General features: G+C 38.2%; 1 protein-coding gene and 1 non-coding gene across 7 annotated transcripts in view; both read right to left on the bottom strand.

The window, feature by feature from the left end:
- Positions 1-3812: 3812 nt before the first annotated feature.
- Positions 3813-27929, bottom strand: part of CENPE (centromere protein E) — a 75658-nt gene continuing 51541 nt past the window's right edge. Inside the window, exons 39-49 of one of the 6 annotated variants that reach the window (XM_061164288.1) lie at positions 26630-26731; positions 24480-24698; positions 22315-22512; positions 21458-21661; positions 19118-19333; positions 16794-16979; positions 14565-14677; positions 12695-12792; positions 9779-9962; positions 7922-8184; positions 3813-5416 (exon numbers count right to left, since the gene is read on the bottom strand). In XM_061164288.1, coding sequence (XP_061020271.1) covers positions 5322-5416; positions 7922-8184; positions 9779-9962; positions 12695-12792; positions 14565-14677; positions 16794-16979; positions 19118-19333; positions 21458-21661; positions 22315-22512; positions 24480-24698; positions 26630-26731 — 1878 coding nt within the window. In that variant the 3' untranslated portion in view covers positions 3813-5321. Of the gene's footprint in view, positions 5417-7921; positions 8185-9778; positions 9963-12694; positions 12793-14564; positions 14678-16793; positions 16980-19117; positions 19334-21457; positions 21662-22314; positions 22513-24479; positions 24699-26629; positions 26735-27929 lie in introns of all 6 variants that reach the window. The other 5 variants (XM_061164284.1, XM_061164285.1, XM_061164286.1 and 2 more) reach the window with 5 other exon arrangements.
- Positions 14178-14250, bottom strand: TRNAE-UUC (transfer RNA glutamic acid (anticodon UUC)). Its single transcript has one exon. It is a non-coding gene; the product is annotated as a tRNA-Glu (tRNA).

Raw genomic sequence — 27929 nt, 5'->3', positions numbered from 1 at the left:
TCCACCACCAGCTCCCGGAGCTTGCTCAAACTCAGGTCCATCCATTCGGTGATGCCATCCAACCATCTGGTGTCTTAGAATGTGGAAATCACTTCCTTCACCAATTTTACCTAAGTCCTGCTCTTTTATTTGCACTTACTCTGTGCTGCTCTGGGGCCACTCGAGAGAGAATGAGCCAGGAGTTGCATGTGGAAGTTAGCAACGAAATAGAAGGAAACCAGGTCATTGAAGATCCTGGAGCCTTCCTTCCTGCACCCTGACCTAGATTGCTTTGAGGCGGGGGAATTAGTTCTCTCGTGCTTTTAAGGTATGGGTATGGTCATTTTGTCACACGCAATCTATTCTAACACTCATTACAAACTCAGTGGCAGAATGCAGTCATCTCGAGTGTACGGCGGAGGCTGAGTCGGGGAACTTCGAAGGGCATGCTGGGTAAGAGCCAAAAATCAAGTTTGGCTGGAGAGAACCAAATATCGGATGGAAAAAGATGTACTAGATCATGTGAGCCCTCTCTACAAGGCTTACTAACTCATACTTAACAGGCATGTAACTGAGCCTAGAGACTGTTTAGGCTAGTTTGTGCATATGCTAGTTAAGTAGGGGTCTCTCAATGCCCATGTAACTCACTTTGGCCTGCCTTTTATTTTATAAAACCTGGAAAACAACTCTCAAATTCCCAGCCTTCTTTGCCTCTCGAGCTGGTCAATGAAATAAATGTAAGCTGAAATCTCTGAGGTTTTCCTTCTTGGATAGAAAGCTGAGGCCTCTCTGAAAGGCTTTTGACTTTTGCTCTTTTCTCCTGGAAGGCAGTTGTGATGCCTAGGGCCATGGCAACCATGTTGTGACGTGGTGTGAGATCAGAAGCATACGTTAAAGACAGCAGGGTGAGTGAGAAAAGGGACTTGGTTCCTTGAACAGAGCCTCAAGTTGACAGCGTTACCATGTGACAAGCTGTCCTATAGTAACCATTACTGTTGAAAATCAGCTCTCTGAACTTCTCCTGTGAGAAGATAAACTTCTTTAGATCATGCTTTTTGCTCTTGGAGTGAATGCGTATTTATAGTAATCACAGTGACTTGGAACAAAGACTGTGAAGTCAGAAGGATGAAGGAAAGTCCCACATCTTTCCCTCACTAGCTGTCAGTCACTTAGCTCTACAAATCTCAGTTTTCTCGTCTGTGAAACAATCATAGCACTTACCTCAGGGATGTCATGAGGAGGACGGACTCGGCATGTGAAACCATCAGTACAACATGCTAGTTTTGTACTTTGTTGTTTGGTTGTCGTGTCCGACTCTGTGACCCCATGGACTGCAGGACGCCCCGCTTCCCTGTCCATCACCAACTCCCAGAGTTTGCTCAAACTCATGTCCATTGATTTGGTGATGCGGTCCAACCATCTCATTCTCTGTCATGCCCTTTTCCTCCTGCCTTCAATCTTTCAATCAGGGTCTTTTCCAATGAGTCGGCTCTTCCCGTCAGGTGGCCAAAGTATTGGAGTACTTAATAAGAGTGTTTTTGTACTTAATAAACATTATTAACAATTCAATTATAGTGGATAGCAAATATTGTCCTTAAAAAAAAAAAGGCACCAAAACCCAAAACACCTTGGCCTAGTTTTTGGTAACAGAACCTCATTGCCCTACTATAGTTTATAATGTTGAGTCTAATAATCTGAAACCATTATCCAGCTGTGCTCCCTGCTTTAATAACAATCCTTTTTCTTTGACTTTTGAAGATTTTGGAATGCACATTTTACGAACATGAGAGTTCCTTGGTCAAGGCCAACTCTGATAATTTTTCTTGAGGCAGCTTTCTTGAGCCTTCCTTCATCCCTTGATCTTCAACAGTAGTGGTTACTTTATGACCACCTGTCACATGGTAATGCAAATATCTGCCTAACCATTTGTATTCAGTGGACTAAATTTCTCCAAAGCTAGGGACTGTAACTTTTTCACTTTACATTGTGATCAGTTTATATTAAAACTATATGAGTTATTTGTTTTCCAAATACAAAAAGTTCTACAAAGGCGGTACATGTGGGTGCCTAGACCGATGCTGAGCACGTAGTAGATGGTTGTTTCTTTGCTGAATATGAATGGTAGGGTCTAGGTAATAATTCTGCGAGGCTCAAGAGCATGTTTCCTATGAATATTTTGTCTTCTTTGGTCATAATTATGCTTTTCAGACCATTTTAGTATTGTCTGACTGTAGTATTTTTTTTTTTTTTTTTTTTTAACATTCTCACGAGTTTCCATTGCTGATTTTCATAATCGTTCCTTTGCAGTCACTCACAATATTGAAACTCATTCTCATTAGAGGTAAACAACATACCAAGAGAGATGTCAGAGAGATGGAGGAACAGAAGCTCTCTTTCCCTAACAGACACCGACTTAACAACAATATATGGGCCAAAATACTTTTGTGAAAACTTCAGAAGCCAGTTAAGAAGGGCTTCCCTAGTGGCGGTACCCCAGGTCAGGGCAAAGCTGGGAACGGCCCCACTGAAACAGGTGAGAAGAGCTGTTTCACTTCACCTGCACCCACCCCTCCCTCGGCTAGCACAGCTTAGCCCCGGCTCAGTTTCTCCATCACGGGCAGTAGGGGAAAGAGGAGAGTGGAAGGTTCACCCGAAGTGCCAGCTTTCTGAGGGGTGTCCGAGTGACTGGTTACTCTCCCCGACTCAGAGTGTTGATGGAACTGGCTTGGTTTGGCACCAGAGAGCCTGCAAAGACTGGTGTGGCTCTGCAGTCAGGACCAGGTGCCCCCTGGAGCCTTCATTCTTGGGAGGGAGGAGAAGAGTGGGTGTCTGGTGTCCCAGCTTTCTGAATGGCTGCACAAGAGACTGGTTTGTGTTTCGCCTGACTTGGGGTGCTGGTGGGGAAGCTGACATACTTTGGATGCCTGGGGGCCGATGAGAAAAAAGGACAGTGGTGTGACTTGCTGCTGCTGCAGCACCAAAGAGCCTGCAGTACTGCAGACAGACACCAGAGGGAGATCATGAGCTCCTGAAAAAGAATTTGGCAACCCTCTCTAGTTGGCAAATCTCACATGCAAGCCCAGAGAAGTGGCATACCCCTCAAAGGTTTCAGAGGCCCCCCAGAATCTATAAACGAGCTGATTGATGAAGATGTTTCCCTGTATGACACTAGAAGGCGTGGCTGCTTTTTTTCAAATGCATAAAACCCAGCAAAACATCAGAAGGCACACAAACATAGACTATTGAGAAACAAGATAAATCTCCAGAAACAAACTAAAAAAAAAAAAGTTGATCTAAGAATCACCTATCAAAGAATTAAAAATAACAGAAGCTCAATGATCTATAAGAAATATAGAGAACTAAATGAATTTGGGAAAATAATGCATGAACAGCATGAAAATATTAACAAGTAAATAGAAACTATGAAGAAGAACCAAACAAATTCTGGTGCTGAAGAATAATCAAATTGCAAAATTCACTAGAGGGGTTGAACAGCTGACTTGATCAAGCAGAAGAATCAACAAATTGGTCATTTGAAATTATCCAGTCAGAAAAGCATAAAGGAAAAAAGAAAAGTGTAGAGAGCCTAAGGTACTTATGGGGCATACTTAGTGGACCAACATATGGTGGTACTTCCAGAAGAGATGGGGACAGAAAGTTGATTTGAAGAAATAACGGCCCCCAAACTTCCCAAATCCGAGGAAGGAACCAGACATCCAAATTCAGAGAGTTAAGCAAACATTCTGTTAGACTAGAAACCTGATGACTAATTTTATTTTTAATGGCCTTTAGTTTCCCTGGAGAAAGGAATGGTGACTCACTCTAGTATTCTTGCCTTGGAAATCCCACGGACAGAGGAGCCTGGCAGGCTACAGTCCATGGGGTCACAGAGTTGGACACAATTGTGTGACTGAGCATGCACACAGAGCAGTTTTATTATCCAGGTGAACCTACCTACTCCTCAGTAATCTGGGGGAAGCAGACATCGTAAAGAATGAAGCCTGCGGTGCTGTTATAGTGTCTTGTTTGGGTAACGGTGGAAAGGAGAAACAGGCCCAGGTGAGAGGATTAGAGGAGGGGACACTTTCCCCTTAGCGTTAGTGAATTCCCATGGCAGTGTTAAGATAAGGGAAAATATCCAATCCACAGACTTTAGAATGATGACTGTGATGCAATTCATAATCTCTTTCTCTGAATAAATATTCTTACCAAAGAGCCAAGAATGTCTTGAAATCACTAACTCTGTTCTAAGTGCATCTTGCTGTTTTGTGTGGTTTTTCAAAATCACATGATATAAAGTATCAGATACTTTCTAAAACCATAGTTCCTTATAGGTCAGAGACCCCTCTGGGGATATGACAAAAGAACGTATGGACCTTAGTATCCTAGAAAAATGGATCCACACACAAAAGTAAATATTAAACTTCAGAGGTTTTACAGCTGCATGAAGTCCAGATGCCTTGTGTATCTGTGGGCACCTCAGGTTTAGGAAACTTTACCTTGATAGAAACTCTGGCGCTGTTTCCTCGTGTCTAAAATTGAAGGGCACAATAAATTGATGTGGTTTTTTTCCAGTTGCTAATGAAGTGCAACCGACTACAAAGTCTAATAACAAACCAATTTAGAGTGCCTGCATAGGGAGTGGGGTGGGTTGTAACTGGAAAGTGAAAAACAACTTCCATAGCTGTTACAGCAAAAGGAAGATTATAACTAGAAAATGCCGAGGCTGGATCACTTGCTATCCCTTAACAGCCTAAATATGGAATGCATGTGTGTGTTTTTACAGCAAAATTCTGAAAGTCAACACAGAAGAAGAGAGGAGGGCCAGCTATACCCGGAGTATCCCACCAAGAAACCATCAGTTAAATTACATGGTGCTGTGATCTAGAACAACTAATCAAACATTTACTGAATGTTCAAGGCACTAAAAGAGTCTGTAATTTTGTTAATCAAATGATACTTTATATTAATTTATGAATTATGCTTTGGAATTCTCTAAGTCATAAATGGATAACTTCATATTAATAAAAATATATACATTTTATGTATACATGGGAAGATTGGAAATTTCCTTCAATAACTTTATTCTTTATAAAACATATAAATAAATAAAACTTTTCATCTTCTAAAGGATTACCATGTTTAAGAAGAAGGTATATTGCTATCAGCATTCTAGATTATGGGAATGCATCCCATTCTTTCATCTTCCAATCCTAGTGGCAAAGTGGGAACTGAACTGAAGTTGGACTGTGACATGACTGCCAGGGACAGACACATAAAGACATGAACAGACATTTCCAAACACGGAACGCGGGGCCTCCAGAAAAGCGGCACAGTGGAGTCTACTGAGTCTTGCACTCTGGCACATCTTTTCCTGACGACATTTGCCAAGGACCTGGCTGGGGATTCTCGGTCTCCACTTCAGCAGTTTGTTCTTCTGAGGAGGAAAAAAAAAAATCAACAACAAAAGTAACCTTAGTGAAAACATAGACAAAACCCAAATACAACTGAAGTGGAAAGGATGATGTGACAGTAGACATATGAAGAATAAAACATGGCCCTTCAACACGGTCATTAATTTCCTTGTTAAAAAGGTATACTTCACTTCATCAGAGTTGAAGATGTTGATTCCCCATTTTCTCATAAAATGAATGGTTAGAAAAACCATATTGTACATAAAACCTAGAAGTAATAAATTTTCAGTTGGAATCCATCAATCTGAGAAGCAAAGTGAATCAAACAGATAAGCTGAGTTTGGTTTTCCTTTGTCCTATTTCTAGGGAAAAAACTAGTGTGCTATACAAATACTATGTATTTTAGAGAATACTTAGCCATTGTTGGAAAGCTTTCTTTGAAGCTTTAAAAAGCATTTTAACTCCATCTATTTATTTATAAGTAATAATTGTTTTAAAATTATATATGCATAAATCTAGGATAGCTGATCTTGAGATAATGAAAATTTCCTTTTATAATTAAAATTAAAAACTGACAATTTTTTGGATTGATATTTTATTAATACTAATTCAAGGATTATGTCCTTTAATTCTGAATTGGTGAATTTCTGATTTATGTATCCCCCCCCCAGCCTTTTATTTCACTTAAAAATCGTACCAGAAAGATCCATGTATTGATAAAAAGACTTAAGCATTTTTATTTGCAGTTGGATTAGTCATATTATGCATGTGCCTTTGGCACTGTCAAATAAAATCAAGAGATGATTATAAAACTTATCAGTCCAAAGACTCTTCTAAAATAGTATGTGTATGTGTGTGTGTATACACCAAAAGCTCTATGAAAGTGCTAACTAGTGGAAGGTCCTTAAATGTTTGTTAAATACTATTCAAAGAGCTGAATAGTTTCAGTTTTTTTTCCAAATTGCTTTGTTCCTTACTATCTCCCTAAGAGCATTGTCAAGGTGCTGACTTGATCCAATTTTGATGTGCAGTTGATGAGAATGAACTGATTCCTTCTTTGTCACAGTTCCCATATTCTTGCCTGGAGAATTCCATGGACAGAGGAGCCTGGAGAGATATAGTCCATGGGTTCGCAAAGAGTCAGACACCACCGAGCGACTAAAACTTTCACTTTTCAGAGCTCTCATACACCCTGGCAACCTTTGCTCAGAGCTTTAAATATCTGGCAGCCGCCTCTTTTGAAGAAGTTTTTTTGTTTTATGTTTCTACAAATGCATAATAGGGTATTTCTGACAGGTGGATACACTTGTCACTCCTGGGCATGTGGTGGGAAAGGCTAAGACACAACATATTACAGAGCTTCTCCCGCCACGTTCCCCATCTCTGTGGACAGTGCCTCTGCAGAGCTGGGGTGAGTCTGATACCTGACACCCACTTCACCCAATCAGGCACTGAGCCTGCTGATTCTGCCTCCAAATCTCTCCCATCTGTCACGTCTCCTAGACTCTGCTGTACCTGGCCAAGTTCACGCTGCCCCCTTGCTCAGGCACCTGTCAAACTCTTGCTCCCATGATTTGTGGGTTACCTTACAGCTGAGGCAATGTGTTCCCAATGTATGCGTCATCACGCTCCTCTGCTCTTGTCTGAAACCTGAAGGCTTCCTCCATATGCTCTCAGGATCAAGTTTAAATTCTTTCACACTCTCTACAGAGTCCTGCAGGTCTGGCTCTTACCTCCCTTCTTCGGTTCACTGGCTCCATCCACAGAAGCCTGTGTTCCTTGCACCCTGGCCGCGTCATACTCCTTCAGCCCTTCCCCCGACTGCGGGCCCTCCTACTCTGGCTGGGGCGGTCAATGTTCTATCTGTAAATGCTCTGCCCTCCTCTCTGTTCAGCTAGCTCCCGTTAACCTGTTAGAGCTCAGTTCTCTTTTTCAAGGTAGACTTCCGTGATATTACTAAAACAAAAACCTACTGTAAGCCTCAGAGCCTTCTGCACTCTAGAATTTTCCCTTTGACTACCTGATTGCTGTCTATACCTATTACACTGTAAGCTCTTGGCGGACAGGAACTGCATCTAGTTTTGCTTATTACTTCACCATTAGGGTATAATATGAATCACAGAGTTGATAGTAAATAATTCTGTTGACTGAATCAGTAAGTAAATGATATAAGTCTACGATCTGGCTTGTGTAAAATGAATAGAATCCTACTGGAAATACTGGCCCACTGAATTCATAAGAAAATCTTTTTCAGTAAAAGTAGTTTTGTGCATAGGGTAGTGTCCTTATGTCCTTGGGAGAGCTGCTTGTCCATTTCAGGGAAAAGATGACAGTTTAAGACACAGACTCGGTAAAAAGTGACTGCACTTCAGAGAATCTTTGTCCCCCAAGAAAGTAATGAAGTCTCTGCCCCGTGAGCTTGGTCTGCTCCATCCTCTCCTGTTGATACTTGCCCTGTGGGGTCACGTGGTAAAGAGAAGTTCCAACTGTTATCCCCGCATTTCTGAGTAACCAGTATATTTACCTACCTGGACAAAGGCCTAAACCTGAGTTATCAAAATAGCGAATTGGAGGAGGTACTGGCAAAGACTTTGATCGGTTATCAAAAAACCAAGATTTCGGCGACTCCTTTGGCATAGGATCTTGGATATTCCGTTCCTTGCATTGAGAAGACATATGGTGTCTCTTTTTAGGTGTCCCAGTCACTTTAGGAGACTTTGGAGAATTCTCACAAGTTACTTCTTTGTGAACTTCTCTTTTAAGAGTTCTCTCCTTCCATGTCTTGACTTCACTGGAAAGATGATGATAATTGCTTAAATGTGGTAGTGGTGGGTGAGAGGGAGAAGCAGGAGAAAAAAGGAGACCACAAGACTGCAATTCCTGCAATATATTCACACTTAAGTTAAAAAAAAAGTTTTTAAATTGTGGTGTGTGTTAAAATATACATAACATAAAATTTAGCATTTTATCATATTTATATTCTAGTTTCAACCTAATGCTTACTGTTTGGACTGTTTCCACAGTTCAGAAAATGAAATGAGGTCAGTATAAACTGAGTAATTGTAGTAAATCTCCATAATCATGGGGTTTTGAAAAGAAATGATATCAGATTTTTAAATGAATCGATGATATGATCTAGTGTATTTTGTGGCCATAATTTGATATATTAGTCTCTGGGGTAGATGACTCTATCTGTTATTTTAAGAGAAATAATTTGTGGTGCTTTTCTGGATTCATTATATTCTTGCTTCATAGAGGAAATGCTACCAGCATTGCTCTGGTTCCTCCAGAGAGAAACCTGGGCAACAATCCTAGGGCTCCTTCTTCCTCATACTTATTTCTCAAATTCATCTCCTTATTTTTATCTGCATTGGCACCATTCCAGTCCATGCCAAAACTATCTTTTGCTTGGGCAACAATAAACAGACTCCTAAGCTGGGGCCTCCTATACTGAGATGCTGTCTGATCTCTGAAGGTCAGGGTCTCCTCCAGGGGAGGCAATCCTTCCGTTACATTTAGGATCCCCTCCAAACGTCCTCCCAATGACATTTGGGGGCCTGTGCTATCCGGGCCAGTTTCCTCTGGGATTTCAACTTGCACCTCACTGTCTCCGTCTCTCTGCCCTTGCCACACTGGATGTCTTTCAGTTCCACCAGCAGGTCACTCTTTCTGACTCAGAGCATGTGCACATGCCATTCCCTCCACCTAGAGAGAGCTTACCTGCCTCTCCTTCCATCTGGCCTAACTTCTATTCAGTTTTCACACTGAATCTTAAAGGTTAATCTCTTGATCAACACCCCTCCCCACACCAAGAGTTATATATCTCCCTGTTATATACTCTTCCATAATGTCCTACTTTTTGATGTTGCTGTTTGCTTGACAGCACTCACTACAAAGAATTAGTTATTTGTGGACTTTACTTAGTTTAATGCCTAGTTTTCCTCTACTGTATCACTGGTAGAGGTTAGTACAAGATTCTATTCTTTGGTAGAAGCCAAACAATTAAATTTGTTGGAAATGTTTACAGGTAAAACTAAGCAGCTACAGTAAGGGACCTAAGGGGCCCTTCCTTGAGGAGGGGCTCACTGACTTGGGTACATGGACTTGTGGTGTATATGAGCTGCCCCCTCAGAAATCTTTTCTTACTTCCTGGTTCTTGGCTTAGTTAAACATAGGTCAGTTGATAGACGGCAAACATGGAATGGTGCTACTGTATTCCTATTCCTTTTAGAAAAGACATATGAACTTTAAAAATATTTAGTTGGGAAAAAGTCCCCCCCTCAAAAGAAAACAAACTAAAAAGACAAAACCTACGTGTTTACACCATTCTCCCCAACATGTAACAGACATAAGTATAATTTCTGTATCATATAAGGTGATCTTACCTTGACAGCTCATTCTTTTGCTTCATGAGCTGTTCATTCTGCTGCTTTAACTTAGAAACTTCCTTTTCTAGCCGCATGTATTCACTTTTCAGGATGAGCGCTTTCGTGCTTTGTACAATGCCACTGCCCCCTCCACAGGTTAAGGGTTTATTTGAAGGCTGAGTATCAATATGTTCTGACACCACTGTGGATGCGAAAGCACAGACAGGTGGGTGATAATTTTAATAGCTCAAAATTAACAACAAAGGGCAATAAGTCATAAAAATAAAAATACCTCGACCACCATCTATCTGGAAGTCGACCCTGACTTCCTTCTCCCTTATCTCACATGCCTATTTAGTCATCAATTTTAAATAGCTCTAGAACCCTCCTGCTTCTTTCTACCTACTGATTCCACTACCATAACCCAGTTAGTACTGTTTGCCATGGCTGCGGTAGTTACGATCCTCCCCAGACAGAGCTGTCCCGCACTTGTCTGTCTTCTATGATCAGTGGAGTCGCCTGGCACACTTCTTCCTGCAGTGTGTGTGTGTGGGCTCCACCAACATTCAGTGAAGTACTAGTGCTCAGTACATGCTTGTTCACGAAACAAACCTGAGTTGATATTAAAGCACACATTATTAAAGATTCTATACTGCGTGTGCAAAAGTAATGTAAGGAACTGCTTTGTGCATTTTAGATAAAACTGCATGAAGCTGTGAGGTGCTTTCTGACGGAGACTAATCCACTGGGTCACTGGCAATTTCTTAAAGAAGGGTAAAGTTGTGTGGGGAAGATACTCGATGTTCATTTCCTTTTGAATGATTCTGAAATCAGGGACATGAAAGTCACAAATCAAGACTACTTATACTGATCGTCCTGTAACAACAAGGAATGCTCAGATCTATTTTTATCTCTTGAAGTTTTTCAGGTTGGAGCTGTGATCACCTTAACACCATCTCTGATTCTTTTTTTTTACTATTATTTATTTATTTACTTGGCTGTCAGGTCTTAGTTGAGGCATGTGGGTTCTTTTGTTGTGGCGCACGGACTCTAGTTATGGCGCACGGACTCTCTAGTTATGCACACAGACTCTCTAGTTATGGCGCACGGACTCTCTGGTTATGCGCACGGACTCTGGTTATGCACACGGACTCTCTGGTTATGGCACACGGACTCTCTAGTTATGCACACAGACTCTCTAGTTATGCGCACGGACTGTCTAGTTATGCGCACGGACTCTCTAGTTATGGCGCACGGACTCTCTACTTATGGCGCACGGACTCTCTAGTTATGCACACGGACTCTCTAGTTATGGCGCACAGACTCTCTAGTTATGCACACGGACTCTCTAGTTATGGCGCACGGACTCTCTAGTTATGTGCACGGACTCTCTAGTTATGCGCACAGACTCTCTAGTTATGGCGCACAGACTCTCTAGTTATGGCGCACAGACTCTCTAGTTATGCACACGGACTCTCTAGTTATGGCGCACGGACTCTCTAGTTATGTGCACGGACTCTCTAGTTATGCGCACAGACTCTCTAGTTATGGCGCACAGACTCTCTAGTTATGGCGCACAGACTCTCTAGTTATGCACACGGACTCTCTAGTTATGCACACAGACTCTCTAGTTATGGCGCACGGACTCTCTAGTTATGCACACAGACTCTCTAGTTATGGTGCACGGACTCTCTAGTTATGTGCACGGACTCTCTAGTTATAGCACACGGACTCTCTAGTTACGGCGCACGGACTCTCTAGTTACGGCGCACGGACTCTCTAGTAATGGCGCACGGACTCTCTGGTTATGCCGCACGGACTCTCTTGTTATGGCGCACGGACTCTCTGGTTATGGCGCACGGACTCTCTGGTTATGGCGCACGGACTCTCTGGTTATGGCGCACGGACTCTCTAGTAATGGCGCACGGACTCTCTGGTTATGCACATGGACTCTCTAGTTATGCACACAGACTCTCTGGTTGTGGCACATGGACTCTCTAGTTATGCACATGGGCTTAGTAGTTCTGCGGCATGTGGGCTCTTAGTTCCCTGACCAGGGATTGAACCTGCATTCCCTGTGTTGCAAGGTGGATTCTTCAACCACCAGAGCACCAGCGAAGTGTACTGATCTTTTCTTTTTTAAATGAATGTATAATAATACACACAAATATCATCCTCCATTTGCTAGACCTTCAGAATTTTCAGTGTGCTTGCACATATGGCTTTTAGTGTGATCCTTAAAACAATTACATACATAAGCTAAGTCAGGGCTGTCCTCAGGGTTTCACACAGCATTAAACGAGGGCAATCAATTCAGAGACCTGTCCTTGACTGTGAATTCAATGCTTGTCCTACTCTACAAAGCTGATCTAAGTATTGGTCAGCGTTTTCTCTTTATAAATGAAACACAAGAAACAGAAATACAGAAAAAGGTATAGTTTGAGAGATATATAGGCAGAAATTTGATCACTGGACTTGAAGACTGTTACTATGATAAATTGGAGTCTGCCAGTAAGAACAAGTCGGATAATATTTAACTGTGAATGGATATTTTTACTGTGCATATAGTCATAATCTACTAAGATATGTGCTTGTATTTTTATTGGGAAGTGTACTTCTACCCTGATAGTTAAGTCATTCTTTTATAGTACTGAAGATATCTTCACTAATATGTAAAGATTTGATAATGCAAAAGCAAATTTCCTCTTTTCTAAGAATCTATAATGGAGAAACAGTCAAGATTATAGGAAACTAAGGAGATGTCACAGGATAAATATAAGCCCAATGAATTCATCTGAAAAATAGTTTTTTCTAAATCAGTGATTAACTTAGGTTTATTCTTGATTGTCATTATCTATAATAGTAGTCTTCAAAATGTTTAAGTGTACTGAAGTAAAATGGAAAGATTGGGAAGTATCAGCATTTTCCACTTACTTGATGTATCTTGGGCCTGTTGATTTCTTCTAAGATTTTCTCTCAATAACCTTATAACTTCTTTTTGATATTCTACAGTGGCTTTTGTTGAAGCAATTCTATTAAGAGCAACAGAAATATGTAAAAACCCAGAAACAGACTTTTAGAAGGAATAACACACAACTGCTGTCAAGAATTTTCTAGCAAGACACATCATATCAACATGTTTATAGGTAGTAGTAGGTAACCCCTCATACCTTCCTGGTATCACACACCTCACAGCTATAATATCATCAAATTGGAAGTATTTTGTCTGGTTGCAGGAATGACTTTTTTTTTTAACATTGAGAAATCAATTCTATTTAAATTTCTGGAAGCTCAATAGCTGTTAAAAGTATATTGAGTAAAATTATACCTGGGAGCACCATAAAACAAGTAACTGGTCTGTTACCATGAGGTCCAAGAAACACCAAGAAGGTATAACAATCACCAGAGCATGAAAGCAAAAAGAAGCTTCCGTTCTAAAGTCAGGAAAGCAAACCCTAGCTGCAGATCTGGTTCAAGGTGTTATAATCAAAGGTCAAATTCTGCTCATTGTTCCCTGGTAGAGACATTTTATGAACTGTTTGCTTAAGCATTAATCAGCAGTGATATATTATAAGATACTCTGCCCTTTTTAGAGGCTGACAGTATCTGCTGATTCTATTCTGTACGTAAAATTGCTTTTTATGATGAAGATCTTAACAGATATAAGTTTCACTTTTTATCACTAGAAGGCTGGTTAGAACAAATGAAGATCTGGAGTGCTACGTATTTGGCAAAATTACACATCATCATTAAATATTTATTAAAGATTTGTAGGAAGAATAAAAAATGTTAAGAGCCAGAAGGGATAAGAAATTCTTTAATATAAACCAATCCTTTTACTGATTATGAATATGAGGCCCAGAGAGATAAACAGCTTGTTAAAGGTGGTATATTCATTAGAGGCAATATATTTCTAATTTAGTTTCCCTGACACTGTCTAATGGTCTTTTCATTATTCTATATCACAAAGAACTTCAGGCATGCTATTATGTATATGGGCTGTGTGTGTGTGAATCACTCAGTTGTGTTCAACTCTTTGCAATCCCACTGACTGTAGCCCATCAGGCTCTTCTGTTCATGGAATTCTCTAGGCAAGAATACTGGAGTGGGTTGCCCTTCCCTTCTCTAGGGGATCTTCCTGACTCAGGGATCGAACCCAGGTCTCCTACATTGCAGGCAGATTCTTTTTACCACCTGAGCCACCAGGGAAGCCCCACGTATATGGTACTATATAAATAAATCAATAAAAAAGAATATGCTCTTGGGTATTAGGTATTATAATTTAAAAGGAAATATAACTTTCCCACAAAAACATGACAGAAAGAATAAATAAAATAAACAAAAACCAACAGAAACCTTAGCAAACTGGAACCCACAGGTCTTTTTTGGCCACATCTTGTGGCTTGCTGAATCTTACTTCCCTGGCCAGGGATTGAACCTGGGGCCATGGCAGTGAAAGCACCAAGTCCTAACTACTGGACTGCCAGGGAACTCTCCACCACAGGGTTTTTAACATTCACTTCCAAGCATAAAGAGAGTATTTTAAAGCTATTTATATGTAATGAGCAAAAAGCACCCCCCCCCCCCAAAAGACGTGTTAGCAACCAGGATTGTGCTTATTTAAAAACCTTTATGTATGTAATGAGAATTTAATAAATTTAAACTCTGTGAGTGGTTGTATTTATTTTTAGAAAAGCAAATAATATTTTCTTATATTTTAAAAACTTAACTAATGCAAAGAAATTTATATAATTAAAGCAAATTTAAGCTTTTAAAAGCATGTTCAATTAAGGCAAAGACATACTCCTTTTCAAACTCCTTTGCAGTTTTCATCTTCTCTAGGTCTACTTTTACCAGCTTCATTTTGAGATCTTCAATTTCTTCTTTATAAGGTTTAGCTCCTAAAGCAGCTTTGTCCTAGATTTTTTAGAGAACAGAAAAATACAATAATTTTAGAGAAATTCTGAAGAGCTACCTTGATCTGGTAGGAAACATTTGGAAACAGCAATCTTTTAATATATGAAAAGCAGGGGAGGCATAAATTTTAACCCTGAAATGAATAACAGATAGATATTTGAGGTAAAGTAATTGGAAGTGAATATGTATTTAGAGAACATATGATTTTTGTTTCTTTCAACAAGTTTTTTTCCCAATCTAAAACAATCTACCTAAACAAATGAAACAGAGGTAGAAAACAGTGAAATGGATAGAAAAAGGTTAATCAGGAAAATGAAAGAAAAAGATACCAGTACAACAATATAAATATCAAACTGGAATCAAATTTAAGGCACAAAGTACTACTCAGCATTGTTGAGGGTTTTTTTTTTTTTTTTTGGCTGCACTACAATGGCATGTGGGATCTTAGTTCCCCAACCAGGGATTGAACTCACATCCCCTTGCAGTGGAAGCACAGAGTCTTAATCACTGGACCACCAGGGGATTCCCTGTTGAGGATATTTTATAGTCAAAGATGGTCCAGCCACCAACTTGGAACTCAGGCTTTTACATGAACTAGAGAAATAACCTTCCATCTTATTTGAGCCATTGCATTTTTGGTTCTCTTTTTTATAGCAGCTAACATGTCACATTAATACAGTCTCCTGGATTCTCTCTTCAAATGACAAGTGTTTAAAAATTAACTAAGACCATGATATCCTTTAGCCAAAATCCTCTGATGATTTCCCATCTTACCCAGAAAAAAAACCAGAGGAGCCTGCAAGACCCTTTATGATTTGGCTCTCTGCTATTTTTCACCTCCCTTCCCACCTTTATCCTCTTGCTCACTCTGCTCGGGAGACACTGGCTTTCTTGTGGTTTCCTAAACATGTCTAAGACTTTCTGTGTTTCTGTGTTGAGACCTCTGTGTTTGCTACTTCCTTCGCCTAGAAAGCCCTTCTACCACCCTGCTCACCCCATCACTTCACGTCACCCTAAAGGTGTGGCCCTCCTCAGTAACCCTTTATAAAATCACATCTCTTTCCCTTACACTCCCACTTTTATTCAGTATCCCCGTACTTTGTCTGGCTTACTTTTTTTCCATTGCAATTTTCACTACTTGACACACACATATATATTTCATTATTTTCTCACTTCCTGAATGATAATGTAAACTCCCTGAAGGAAGGGAGAAACTTTTTATCCCATCGCTGTACATGTGGCATCTAGAACAATGACTAACACACAGCAGGCAGCCAACAAATATTTGTTGAATGAATAAAAATGTGGTCATTAAATTATCTGAAATATTAAAATATTAGTCCCAAAATTCTAAAGCTTCACAGTGAATTTTCTTGGTTTTAGCTATACCAATAATTGTCAACAAAACAAAACATTATTTTCTCTTGCCTCTCTGTTTCATGTCTCATTGAGTGAGCCTGAATTTTCAGAACAATATTAGATAATGGAAAGAATAGACATTCTTGACTAGTTCCCAATTTTAACTACAATGAAGAGACACTGGTGCAGAGATAACACAAATACCTATTAGTGTTGGACTCAAGTAAAAGAAGTATGAGAGGTGGCTGGGCTAAAACAAAAGGGAGTGGAAAAGATGCGACTGATGAGGGCACGGATGGTGTGATGGCATTCACGGTCAAAACATTTATATACTGTTCTTTATAAAAACAGGTCAGAGGCAGCCGGCAGTGTAGCAGGTGGGACTCAACAACAAGGGATTAAGTAGAAGAAAAGAGAATTTTAAAATGTACTCATCTAATAAAGAATATTATTTGGATCTGAAGCTTTTTTTTGAAAAATAAAAAATATACTTTAAACTATAAAGAATAATATTTATATGTCTCTTAAAAACAATTTTTTTTGGAAGATAAAAATCATTTTGGATGAAAATATATTCCTACATTTCATTTCTAAGTTGTCACTTGCTTTTTAAAAGTTTTGAGTCCTGAACTTCAGATATGCATAGGTAATACAAAGCTGAAGTAAAAGCTGAGTCCCAAAGCATCTGTCAAATTCAACAGTAAAAGAAAAAAAAAAATAACACTCTTTGATTTGTAAAATGAGATTGTTAAATTACCTGAAGTACTTGGACCATTTCTTTTGTTTTTTCAAGGCATTCATTTGATTCATTAACTTGCTGTTGAAGTTTTGCTATTACATCATTAGTCATCTCAAGTTCTTTCTGCATCTTCATAATCTTGCCCTCCTTATGCATAGCACTTTCTTTAGCTTCACGGAGTGATGTTTCCAGCACTTGAATTTTCTAGTAGAAAAAGTACACATTTAAGGTCTGCCATAAAGACAGTCACAGTACATAAGTTTAAGACAAAGATAATCATATACAGGTATTCATTTTCACAGATTGCATTAACAAAGGATAGAAGAGAAGGAGAAGCCAAATGCCAGTTTACACACCTATTTTTTTTAAGTTTATAAGCTGATGCTTTTTGAGTTAAAAAACACCCAGATTTTACATTATAAGGTTTACTGTTTATTTACTAGTTAGCATGGTACCAAGCATTTTAAACAGGTACCTACATTTTAAATGAGTACAACTTAAGAGTTGATAATTAGCTCTTTAAAGTAATATGTCTTTTCCTTTATTTTTATTATCTAGTTTTGAACTTGAAAAATAAAAGCATGTGAAACAATTGATGAAGAGTAACTTTCCCCAACTCAGTACCCCAGCTGACCCTAAGGTAATGACTTGACTCTTCCAGGTATATCCTTCCAGAAGTTTTCTATGTGTAGCTAAGCATATGTGAATATTCAATTCATAAAAACAGTCACACACACAGTAGGAACATACTAAATAAATAGTTCTGCATTAAAGAAAAAACTTGACAATATATTTTCCAGATCTTTCCATTATCAATGCACATTGTTGTTCAGTAGCTAAGTCATAGTCGATTCTTTGCAACCCCGTGGGTGTAGCCAGCCAGACTCCTCTGTCCATGGAATTCACTCCACGGCAAGAATACTGGAGTGGGTTGCCATTCCTTTCTCCAGGAATTTGCTCAGATTAATGTCCATTGAGTCAGTGATGCTATCTATGTAGATCTCTCATATTTGTTTTCATGGGTACATATATCCTGTTTCATGGAAATTATCCACTAATGAACATTTAGGTGATTTCTAGTTTTTTTTCCAGGTGCCAAAAATACTGGAATTTAAATATCTGAATTTGTTCATATTTATAAGATTATTCACATACATATACATGCAGGTTTTCTCAGAAAATACATTTCTTTTTGACCTACCCAGAATTTATTTTTGTTTGAGTGAGGTGGAAATCCAGAATTTCCGCCCCCAGATGTCAAGCTGTTTGTTCTGAATCAAATATTAAGTAAACTGTTTTTTCCTCACTGAGTTAATTGTTAACCATCATCATATACAAATTCTCAAACTTTCCTGAGTGTACTGAACTTTGTTCTGTTCCAATGCTCTATTTATTTCTGCATCATTACCAAACTATTCTACTTATCTATTCCTATATCATTACCAAACTACTCTAATTTGGCATAATTTCTAAACTAATAGCATATGATTTCTTATCTGATAAGGAATGTCCTGGGTCACTGCTTCTTCATCTTACTGCTTTGTTAGATGGGTTTCAAATTTCTGCCAGTTTACTGAGGTCTGTAGTAATCAATACATCAATCAACTGTATACTAGTGATCTTCTGGTTTCTGCTGGAATTTATTAAACTAGTGGCTGTTGTTTTATTATGAGTGTTTATTTCAGTAAAAATGATCAGTTATAATTTACTCTTGGGTTCCTCACTAAGTCATTTTGTGTGATAATAAAATAAAATATCATGTTTGCTTTAGAGAGTCCCAGTAAGGGTAAAATAATTGAATTATTCATGTAACATACTGATTCTTGTGCACAGGTTAATCTGCTTACAAAATCTATTTTTAGCCTCTTCCATTTTTATTTTCATTATAACATTAACCTATATGAAAGACTGATGATAATTAGAGAAACCCTAAATTGCTCTTTCCCCCTAAACTAGTTTTGTATAAAGACACAGATTATAGTTTAATAGAAAGTCACATGCTTTAGGAAACTTACACTGTACGGTAATACTTTAAGTGGTGTATGCATCTAGTCATCAAATTAAGCTATGAGTTACTTCTGCTTCATAATCCAAAGGGAAGATCTTATATAACACCTAGTTGTTTAATTAGCTGAATGACAGCCACAATAGAACTCTATTTTAAAAAAACAAGCCCATTACCCATATGCAAAGATAGCCCATGTTCCCTAACACATTCAATACTATACTTTTGCTCTGAAATGCTATGTAAGACATGCTATATGTAAATGTCATATAAGATGTTAAAGGCATTTTAAGACTTTGATGAAGCTGCAAATTGAAAAACCTGAGAAAGTACACACCTCTGTGACTTGCTGTGTAGCTCTTGTTGTGACATGAAGATTCCTGTCTTGTGTAGTAGGATTACCAAGAGAACCAGAGGTCAGGGAGAGCTTCAAAGTTTGGTAATTTTTAAATAGTTTTTCATTGTTTTCTTTCACTGATTTCAGATCATGTTCCCATTCTTTGGCTATGGTAGCATTTCTTTCTTCAAACTCTGTTAATTCATTCATTATAGCCTATTGAATTGTAAAAACACCATTATAGCCCTAAAATGAAATGAATTATACACATACACAAAAAAGGAAAACACTTATGAAAATACTGGAGTTCTAGGACAAGGCATAGGCTGACACCTATCATTCAGCACACTCTAGAAGAGAACTTTAAAAGAATGTGAACATTCTTTGTGGTTCAAATCAGTTCCTGAAATTTCAAATGACGTTGGATGTTGGTGATGAGAATAAAAGAATAAGGGCTGAAGAGCACCTGTACTGCTTTGCAAGATGATAATCTCACTTTATTGGATCCCAACTAACACACGAAGAAGAATCTGAAGAATTATGCAGGTTAAAGTTATTATGTATGTTATGATATATACCATATCATATATAAACATTAACTGACATCTAATAGCAGGACATACCCAGTAAACTTAACAACAAGCCATTTTCATTCTAAATCTTAGTGTTTATAGGGAAAATCATTCACTGACTTTTGGTAATTAATCTGAAAACCCTGTATTTCTGTGCAGGGAATAATGATCAACTAATATATTCTTTTACATCAACGCCTAACTAGTTCTGAAATTACTCATATAATCCTTTTACTTCCTAACTTCTAAGGCATGTACTTTTTGCTGTCATCATGGATGCCTTACTGGTCTTACCTATAAATTTCTTGGTGGCTTTATGGCAAATTTGTCAGAGTTGGATTCTAAATTACTTGTGTTCTTGCCAGCATCCTGGATGCTCCATAGTGCTAAACTAGGACCTCACACTATATAGAATTACCAGCTTCTTCTTTCAGGGTGCTGGAGGAAGCCACATATCTATGCTGATACTCATTGCAAGAGTGCCTACTTTCTTTTTTCATTGAAGTGTAATTGATTTACAATGCTGTGTTAGTTTCAGGTGTAGAGAAAAGTGATTCAGTTATACATATGTACCTATTTTATTTTTTCTTCAGATCCTTTTCCCTTACAGGTTATTACAAAATATTGAGTACAGTTCCCTGTGCAGAACAGTAGGACCTTGTTGGATGAATTCCTACTTTCTGATCACAACTGGGCCTTCAACATTGCAAGAACAACACTTAATTATGTGGAGATTACCTTATCCAAACACTGGCTATGCATTTCTCCTTTGACTGTGAACTATTTTTTTTTTTTTTTGAAACAACTCATTTACTATTTTGCCAGCTTGGAGTATTTAACAAATGGATGAGCAATCCAGTCACAGGCAATTATTCTTTTTAGAAACATTATTTATATTTCAATATGATTAAAGTATTGTTTCCAGATGAAGTTAAAGTCTTTGGAAATAACTACCCAAACACAGAGATCTAACACTAATATTAAACACTGTAATATTAATCCAGGTCCCTCTGCTCCAATTACTTATGGTGGTTTAGTCACTAAGCTGTGTCCGACTCTTGTGACCCCATGGACTGTAGCCCACCCGGCTCCTCTCTCCATGGGATTTCCCAGGCAAGAATATTGGAGTGGGTTGCCTTCTCCATTGATTACATGCAGTAACAAGTGATTCTCTGATTACTGCATATTTTTCTAGGTATACGAGATAGGGATTACTTCAGAAAGTAGAATGACTATTCCGATCAGTAAAAGGTGAAACAATAAACTGACTGAAAGGGATGTTGGCTCTTATGAATCTGTTCCCTAGGGCTGGTCACCTTTGGAACGATGATTACAAACCACAGCGTGAACATCAAAGCTGAAGGATCCGGGCATGTAACAGTGACACTGCTGAGAGGAAAAGCATGTGAGGCCTTACAAGTGAAGCACCTGACCAGGCTTGTCCAGGGGTTTCCTGAAACAGGCTCATGGCTCACATTGTCAGAGGCTGCTTGGAAAAAAGGCTCAATTCCTACAGAAGCAGCCCAAAGTGAGAATAGAAAGAGGAAAATGGCAAGAAGATTTTGTGTGTAAAAAACTGATTACTACACAGCAAGATTTTATCTTCTTTACAAGTATAAATATATCTTTAATTATCCTAAGGAAGCATAATACACTAGAGGCAGAAGATGTTTTACAGTCAACTTTTTTCACAAAGCACACGCAAATAAATTTTAAGAAAATACTTAAAAGAAGAAGAAAGAGGTAGCACAAGAAAATTACTACTTACAGTTATTTTCTTATGATAGAAGTTATTCACTTGACAAATACTATCATTTTCTTCCTGGATGACATTTGTAAGCTTTTCTATATCAAAATGAGCATTCAACCACTCTTCCAAAAACCGAGTCATTTCTTTTCTATTACTTAGTACTTGCTGAAATTCAGTCTTTATGCTATGGAAATCACTTTCTGAAAAATCCTTAAGAATTTCCTGTGAAAAATAAGCATTGAATCACCTGAACATTAGAAAAGTTTTAATCTAAATATCATAAAAAGGGAAAAACACCTTACTGAACTTTATTCTTAATATTTTAAAGTAAATATAATTTTAATTTAAAACTTTAGTTATTGATAATAAAATTTTGGCAGTACAACCTATGCAACAAAGGCAAGTCTACAAATTCTGCTCAAATTAAAGCCCCTCAAAACTATAAATCTATGACTAATTATCACAATGTATGAACTGTCTCTGGATGTTGCTTTCTGTGCACATAACAGGCTGCACATGGTATTGGAAATTGGATGCTGGCCTCAAACTGCTGAGCAGGACATTTCATGTGGAGTTGTAATGAAAATGTTTCTGACTCCCAGTCACAGATCTAGGAAGTTTTAGATGGCATTTGGAAACTTATTCTGGGGTTCCATGAATTCCCACTGGATGATATTACATCTATTTTCTGTATCTTTGGGGTTCTGAAAGGACGCTACACTATTATCTGGCACTCTTCACACCTTACCAGCTGTCATTCTGCAACTGATTTTTAATTTTTGGTAAGTAAAAATGACTCTAAATACATGCAAAGGTACTTTTTGACTTGATGAAAGGCTTGACATCTAGTTAAACCCATTTTAAACAAATTATACTTCGATATGTAGATCCATGCTCTGGTTCAATTTGAGGTCCCTTGATTCTCCGGGTGGTACATCATAATCTTGTTGAAGGTGCTGTATTTCCATCAGCAGTTCATTTTGCTTTTCCACTTCATCAATAAAAGCCGTTTCAAATTTATTGATGGATTCATGTTGTTCTTCCTTTGTCCTTGCAACATAGCTTAGCACATACTTGCAGAGAAATATAAAAATTGGGAAATGAAACTTGTACCATGTTTAGATGAAGCTTAAATCCCTGAGACTATGAGGCAGGATGGCATCTCTTGTTTATCTATGTTCCCTGGTTAAGTCAGGAATAAGGAAAGAGCCACTCTGTTCTCAATTTTCTCTTCTCAGCAACTTGGCAGGATAACTTCCAGGCCTCTCTCTAATTCTGTATTTCTGACTTCCTCCTGCAATACACTTCATAGATGTCCCACAATCACCTCAGTTTCAATAGGCTTAAAATGTACATGATTCCTTTCCCTAGAAACCCATCTATGTCTATTATCCTCTCTTCGGTTAATTATGTCATCAACCACCTAGGTTTCCCAGCTAGATACCTGAGATCATTTTCAACATCTTCTGCCTACCTTGACCGGGTAACAAAAATGGGTATGACATGTATCAAGATTTACTTGTCAAGTTTATTTAGATGTCTGGCTTTAAGGTGATAATAATTTGAATACCATATGCTGCATGGATCTCTTTAGTAAGTTCTGGATATTTGACTGCCAGGGTGGGTGGAAGAGTATCAGGGCCTGGAGGGCAATTTACCAAATAGGAAGGCCAGATACCAGTTCCCCACTTCCCCTAACTTCCACCATTCCTTAATCTTGTAATTCGGCCTCTTCCTTAACCACTCAACTGAAACCAGTCTGGCAGAGGTCACCAGTGAGCTCTATTATCAACAAACTGGGGGCATCTCTCCAGTCCGTATGCCGGCTGACACATCTGCCCTCTTGACCACTTCATCTTTGGCATACTCTTTCACTGACTTCAGTGATAGCACTTCTGCTTGGTTCTCTTCCGTCACTTTGACTTTTTCTGACCTTGAACCCATGAGCTGCTCTTTTCTGCTACTGTCTCTTCAAGACTTATCCCTTCTGAAGTGCTTATTGGATCACCAATCTCTTATTCCTCTACTATGCTTTCTGGGTGACGTTACTCACAGATGTTGTGCAATGTATCACCTATATAAATCCCAAATCTTTATCTTTAGCCCTGACATTTCCCCTGACAAGCCTCATACTCTCAACTGAATGCTTACTTGGTCTCTCTTCTTAAACATTCTGTCACAGGTATTTCTACCTCAAAACATCTCAAACTGAACACCTAATCTCTTCCCCTCTTTATTTGTTAATGGTAACACTGTCTACAAACCTGGCTAAGCCTGAATCTTGATTCTCGTTTTAAACTTCTCTCCCTTACCACGACCATCAGTCACATGGACTGCTATCTCCAGCTGTCAGAGGTCTGTCCCCCCATCCCCGAGAACCCTTCCCAAGTAGTGCTGTCGCTTGGTACAGCTTCTCTGGACCCAGTGCAGCTGTTTCTGGCCACAAACTCATTTCTTCTTTGTCTATAGGGAAGTATCTGAAATAATAACCTGATCATGCCACTGCCAGCACCTTAAAATAACTATCCAATGGCTCTGCCTCATCTACAAAATGAACTCCAAGCTTTATCGCTTAAGTCTGTCTTCCACTAGTCTTATCTTCTCTTTTTATATGATATGTTATACAATCTAAACATACTTCTATAACAGTGCTTATTACCTGTTTATATGTCTGCCTCACTCACTATGAGGTTCTTGAGATGCTGTTCACATCTGTCTCCTAAATACCTGGACAGTGTCTAGGTCCACAGGCAAAGTTCAGGTTTTGTTGAAACACAGGTCCTAGGTGCACTGAGGGTCTTGAACACACTGTTCTGAGACCCATGCAATCTTCAATTTAATAGTAAATATGCTAGATAGCAAATATGCTAACTCTCAAAAAGTGAAAAAAGTAACAAGTCTATTGCTAAGCTGTGTCTGACTCTTTCCAACCCCATGGACTGCAGCACGACAGGCCAACCTTCAAGGTAGGACTTAAACACGTTAGTTTGTAATATAAATTTACACCAGTATGTACAGATATTACTTAAAAAGATGGTACCTGAAGTTTCATCACGACTCTGTGAAATTCCATGGAATACCTCTGGTTTGCAGTGAGGAGTTTCTGGATTTGTTTGGTTTGTGGATATGGAAGTGAGAGGTTTGCTTTTACTCTAATTGAAAGCTCTTTTTGGGTTTCAATTTCCATCTTCAAGTCAAGAGACAATCTATTTAAACATTCATAGTGATTATCCATCTCTGAGTATCTCTTAAGAAGTTCCTAAAGAAAATTAGAATTTATTCAATGTACCAATTCATTTTAACAAGAAATAGTCCCAGCCCTGGAACAGCAACAAAAAGATTTACTACTTCTTCTTGTAGGAGGAAAATAAATTATGATCTTTGTGTTTAAAAAACAAAAGCAAACTTATTATTGATTTTGGATTATAAAAATTACTGTGGAAATTAAAAAAAATTAAATATAACAAAGAAAATCAGAAACAATCATTGTTATCATTTGATGCATTTTCTTTTGGTCTTTTGAACATCCATGATCTGAAGGAGGATTTGCTTATATAAAGTCTGAAGGGAAATTTGAGTGAATTCAATCTAGTATGTACTGTAGCTCAAGTCTGAATGCTGTTTTATATTTACAGTGGGCAGTATGTGTGAGCAGATACGTGACCAAGAATCAAACTAATTATTTGTCTATTTGGTGGAGCTTCTTCACACATTTATATTATTTGCCTAGAGTTCAAGTTTTCTAACCTTTTATCAGAGTTTGAGCATAGATTCCAGCTCTGCCACTTGCTGACTGGGGAAACACTGAGCCATTTCACTACTATAAAATGAGATTACAATAACTGCCCCCAGAGTTTTCTAGGGGATCAAATATTAAATGATATCTGAATCTATGCAATCTATAAAATATATAGATATTATTTTGAAGGAAGTGAAAATTATATTTGTAAAAATGCTTCTGTGCCCAAGTTTTATACTTTGTCAGACTTGATTTCAAATCCTGATTCTCCTAATTTATTAGCTATGTGAACTTGGGCAACCACTAAACTTCCTCTGAATCTCTGTTTCTAAATGGAACAATGAAATCTATCCATGAGGTAAGTACAGTGCCTGCATATGGAAGACAACGAGCCAGGGCCCATAAATACAAATGATGAGAGTCCAGGCAGGTGAACCCTTGGTCAGAGTTCAGGTGGAGGAACATCAAGTTGCTCCAGTCATGTAATAAATAATATGTTTAGTTTAGGGTGTTAAATTATGGAAGGGGCTGCTGACCACAATGAATTCTTTTTTTTTTTTTTAAATAATTTAAGGAAAAGCTAGAGCTAGATAGATGTTCATTAATCTATGCATGTTGGAGGGGGGATGCTGCCTTTAGTCTTAGAATGAATCATATTATGGCATGGAGCAGCACTGTACGTCATTCATTTGTACTTTTAAAAAAGGCATTCTCAACGCTGATTTCTGTCGGGAACTGTGCTAAGTGATGTAGCCATAAGCAACACAAACAGTTTTTAGGGACTGCGTTTTAACAGGGGTGACAATAATCTTGTTGGCTTTACCCTTAGTATGTATTCAGAATCCAAACACTTTCTCACCACTTCCACTGCTAACTCTTTGGGCTGAGCCACTATCACCTTTGCCTGGATTACTGTAATTAGTCTTTCAATTGTCCTCCTGCTTCCACTCATTTTCAACCTAACAGAGCCATTTCTTTAAAATCTAAGTCAGATCATGTCTTTCAAGAGATCTCCATCTTAATCAGAGTAAGCCCGCAGTCTGCTTAAAGCCCCACAGCCTGCCTCTTCCTCATTAACTCCAGACCTCACTTCTAACTGGCTGTCCTCCTTCCTGAAGATCTTGGAACCCACCAAGCAAGCTTGTCTCAGAAGCTTTGTACCTGCTGTTCCCTCCGCTTATACTGCTCTTTCCCTGGATACAGGCCTGTGTGGCTCGGTCCTTTACCTCTTTCAGGTATTTGGTCAAACACCACCTTTCCAGGGAAGCCTTATGATCACAAACTCCTCTGTTTTGTGTGTATGTGGTGTATGCGTGTATCTATGCATACATATACATACTAGTGCTAGATTATAAAGTTTAGAAGAGTACTGAGCATTATCCATTCAATCCACATTAGACCTCTGGAAGCGTACAAATATTCATTCGTAATTTGAACAGGAGAATACTTACTTTTATCCTAAAGCACTTTTCTCTCAGGCTTCCTATAAGGTGTTGGTTTCCATCACATAGAAACTTTTTTTCATATTTTACCTCTTTGTGGTTCTGTTGATCCTGCTTTGATATAAAGAAATCAGCAAGATGTTAGCTGTAACTATATTCACATATGTCTAATCATATACTTTGATTACATTTTTATATCTTTTCAATAATAGAATTAAACATAACACATCTAACTTAAAAGTAGTCTTAAAAATGCTCAGAAAATAAATAACAGTATCAGTAAGTCCTAAGTGGGTGACCTCAAGCCATTGGAAAAAGTGGCAAAACCACTTAATTTTGAAAGATAGGATCTGTTCCTTTACTACTTATAGTTGAAATTGGATTTTAGATATATTTCTGGTTCCTACTCTTCCAAATCTCTGCTTTAGAATCACTGCTGCCAACTAGATATGCAAGCAAAACCAAGTATATTACTTATGGTGTTCTAAGTCCTGCTGATATATTCTTTGCAGAACCTTGGAACAGAAAATTCATACCCTGTTTATATTTTGTATTTCTGATTAAAAGTGCAAAATAAAATATTGTTCAATAAATATTTGTTGAATGAATTAAGTCTCTTTATAAATTTAGTTAGGGCCACTAAAGATGATTTCCAAGTGTCTGATATTTCTGAGATTACAAACGATATTACTTTCCACTTTATTTCTTTACTAGAAGATAATGATGAACATGAAAATGAAATATGAGAATAAAAAAGATTTTTTATAGATTTTATACAATTTTTTATTTGTCTGAATTTTATAGAGTGACTCAGGTTCTTTAACATATGTGAATATTTATAAATACATATTACAAGAATTTCCTCATTTATACTTGTCTTTTTTCCTTTAAAACTCACTAAGAAGAGCTTATGTTTAAAACTCTACCAGGCAGAAGCTTAGAAATGAGACATTTAATCTTTTATAAATCTAATCCTTCAGATATTTCTCCACTGAGAATAATGCGATTTCTTGGCTTAGAAATCCTTTACAAGACTACAGTGAAGGAAATAGTCTGATTTAACATTTTTTGTTTATTTAAAACCAGAGAATTAAAAAGTATTTTCTGAAAAACAAAAACACTAATTTGAAAAGATACATGTACCCCAATGTTCATAGCAGCACTATTTACAAAATAGCCGAGATGCTGAAGCAACCCAGATATCCATCAACAGATGAATAGATGAGGGACACATACACAATGGAATACTACTCAGCCATAAAAAAGGAACTACTATTTGCCATTTGCAGAAAACAGGGATGAACTTGGA

Source organism: Dama dama, chromosome 17 (assembly GCF_033118175.1).
Source record: "Dama dama isolate Ldn47 chromosome 17, ASM3311817v1, whole genome shotgun sequence".
NCBI classification, from domain to species: Eukaryota; Metazoa; Chordata; class Mammalia; order Artiodactyla; family Cervidae; genus Dama; species Dama dama.
The sequence above is the reverse complement of the archived record's forward strand: the minus strand, read 5'-3'. Positions and strand labels throughout refer to the sequence as shown.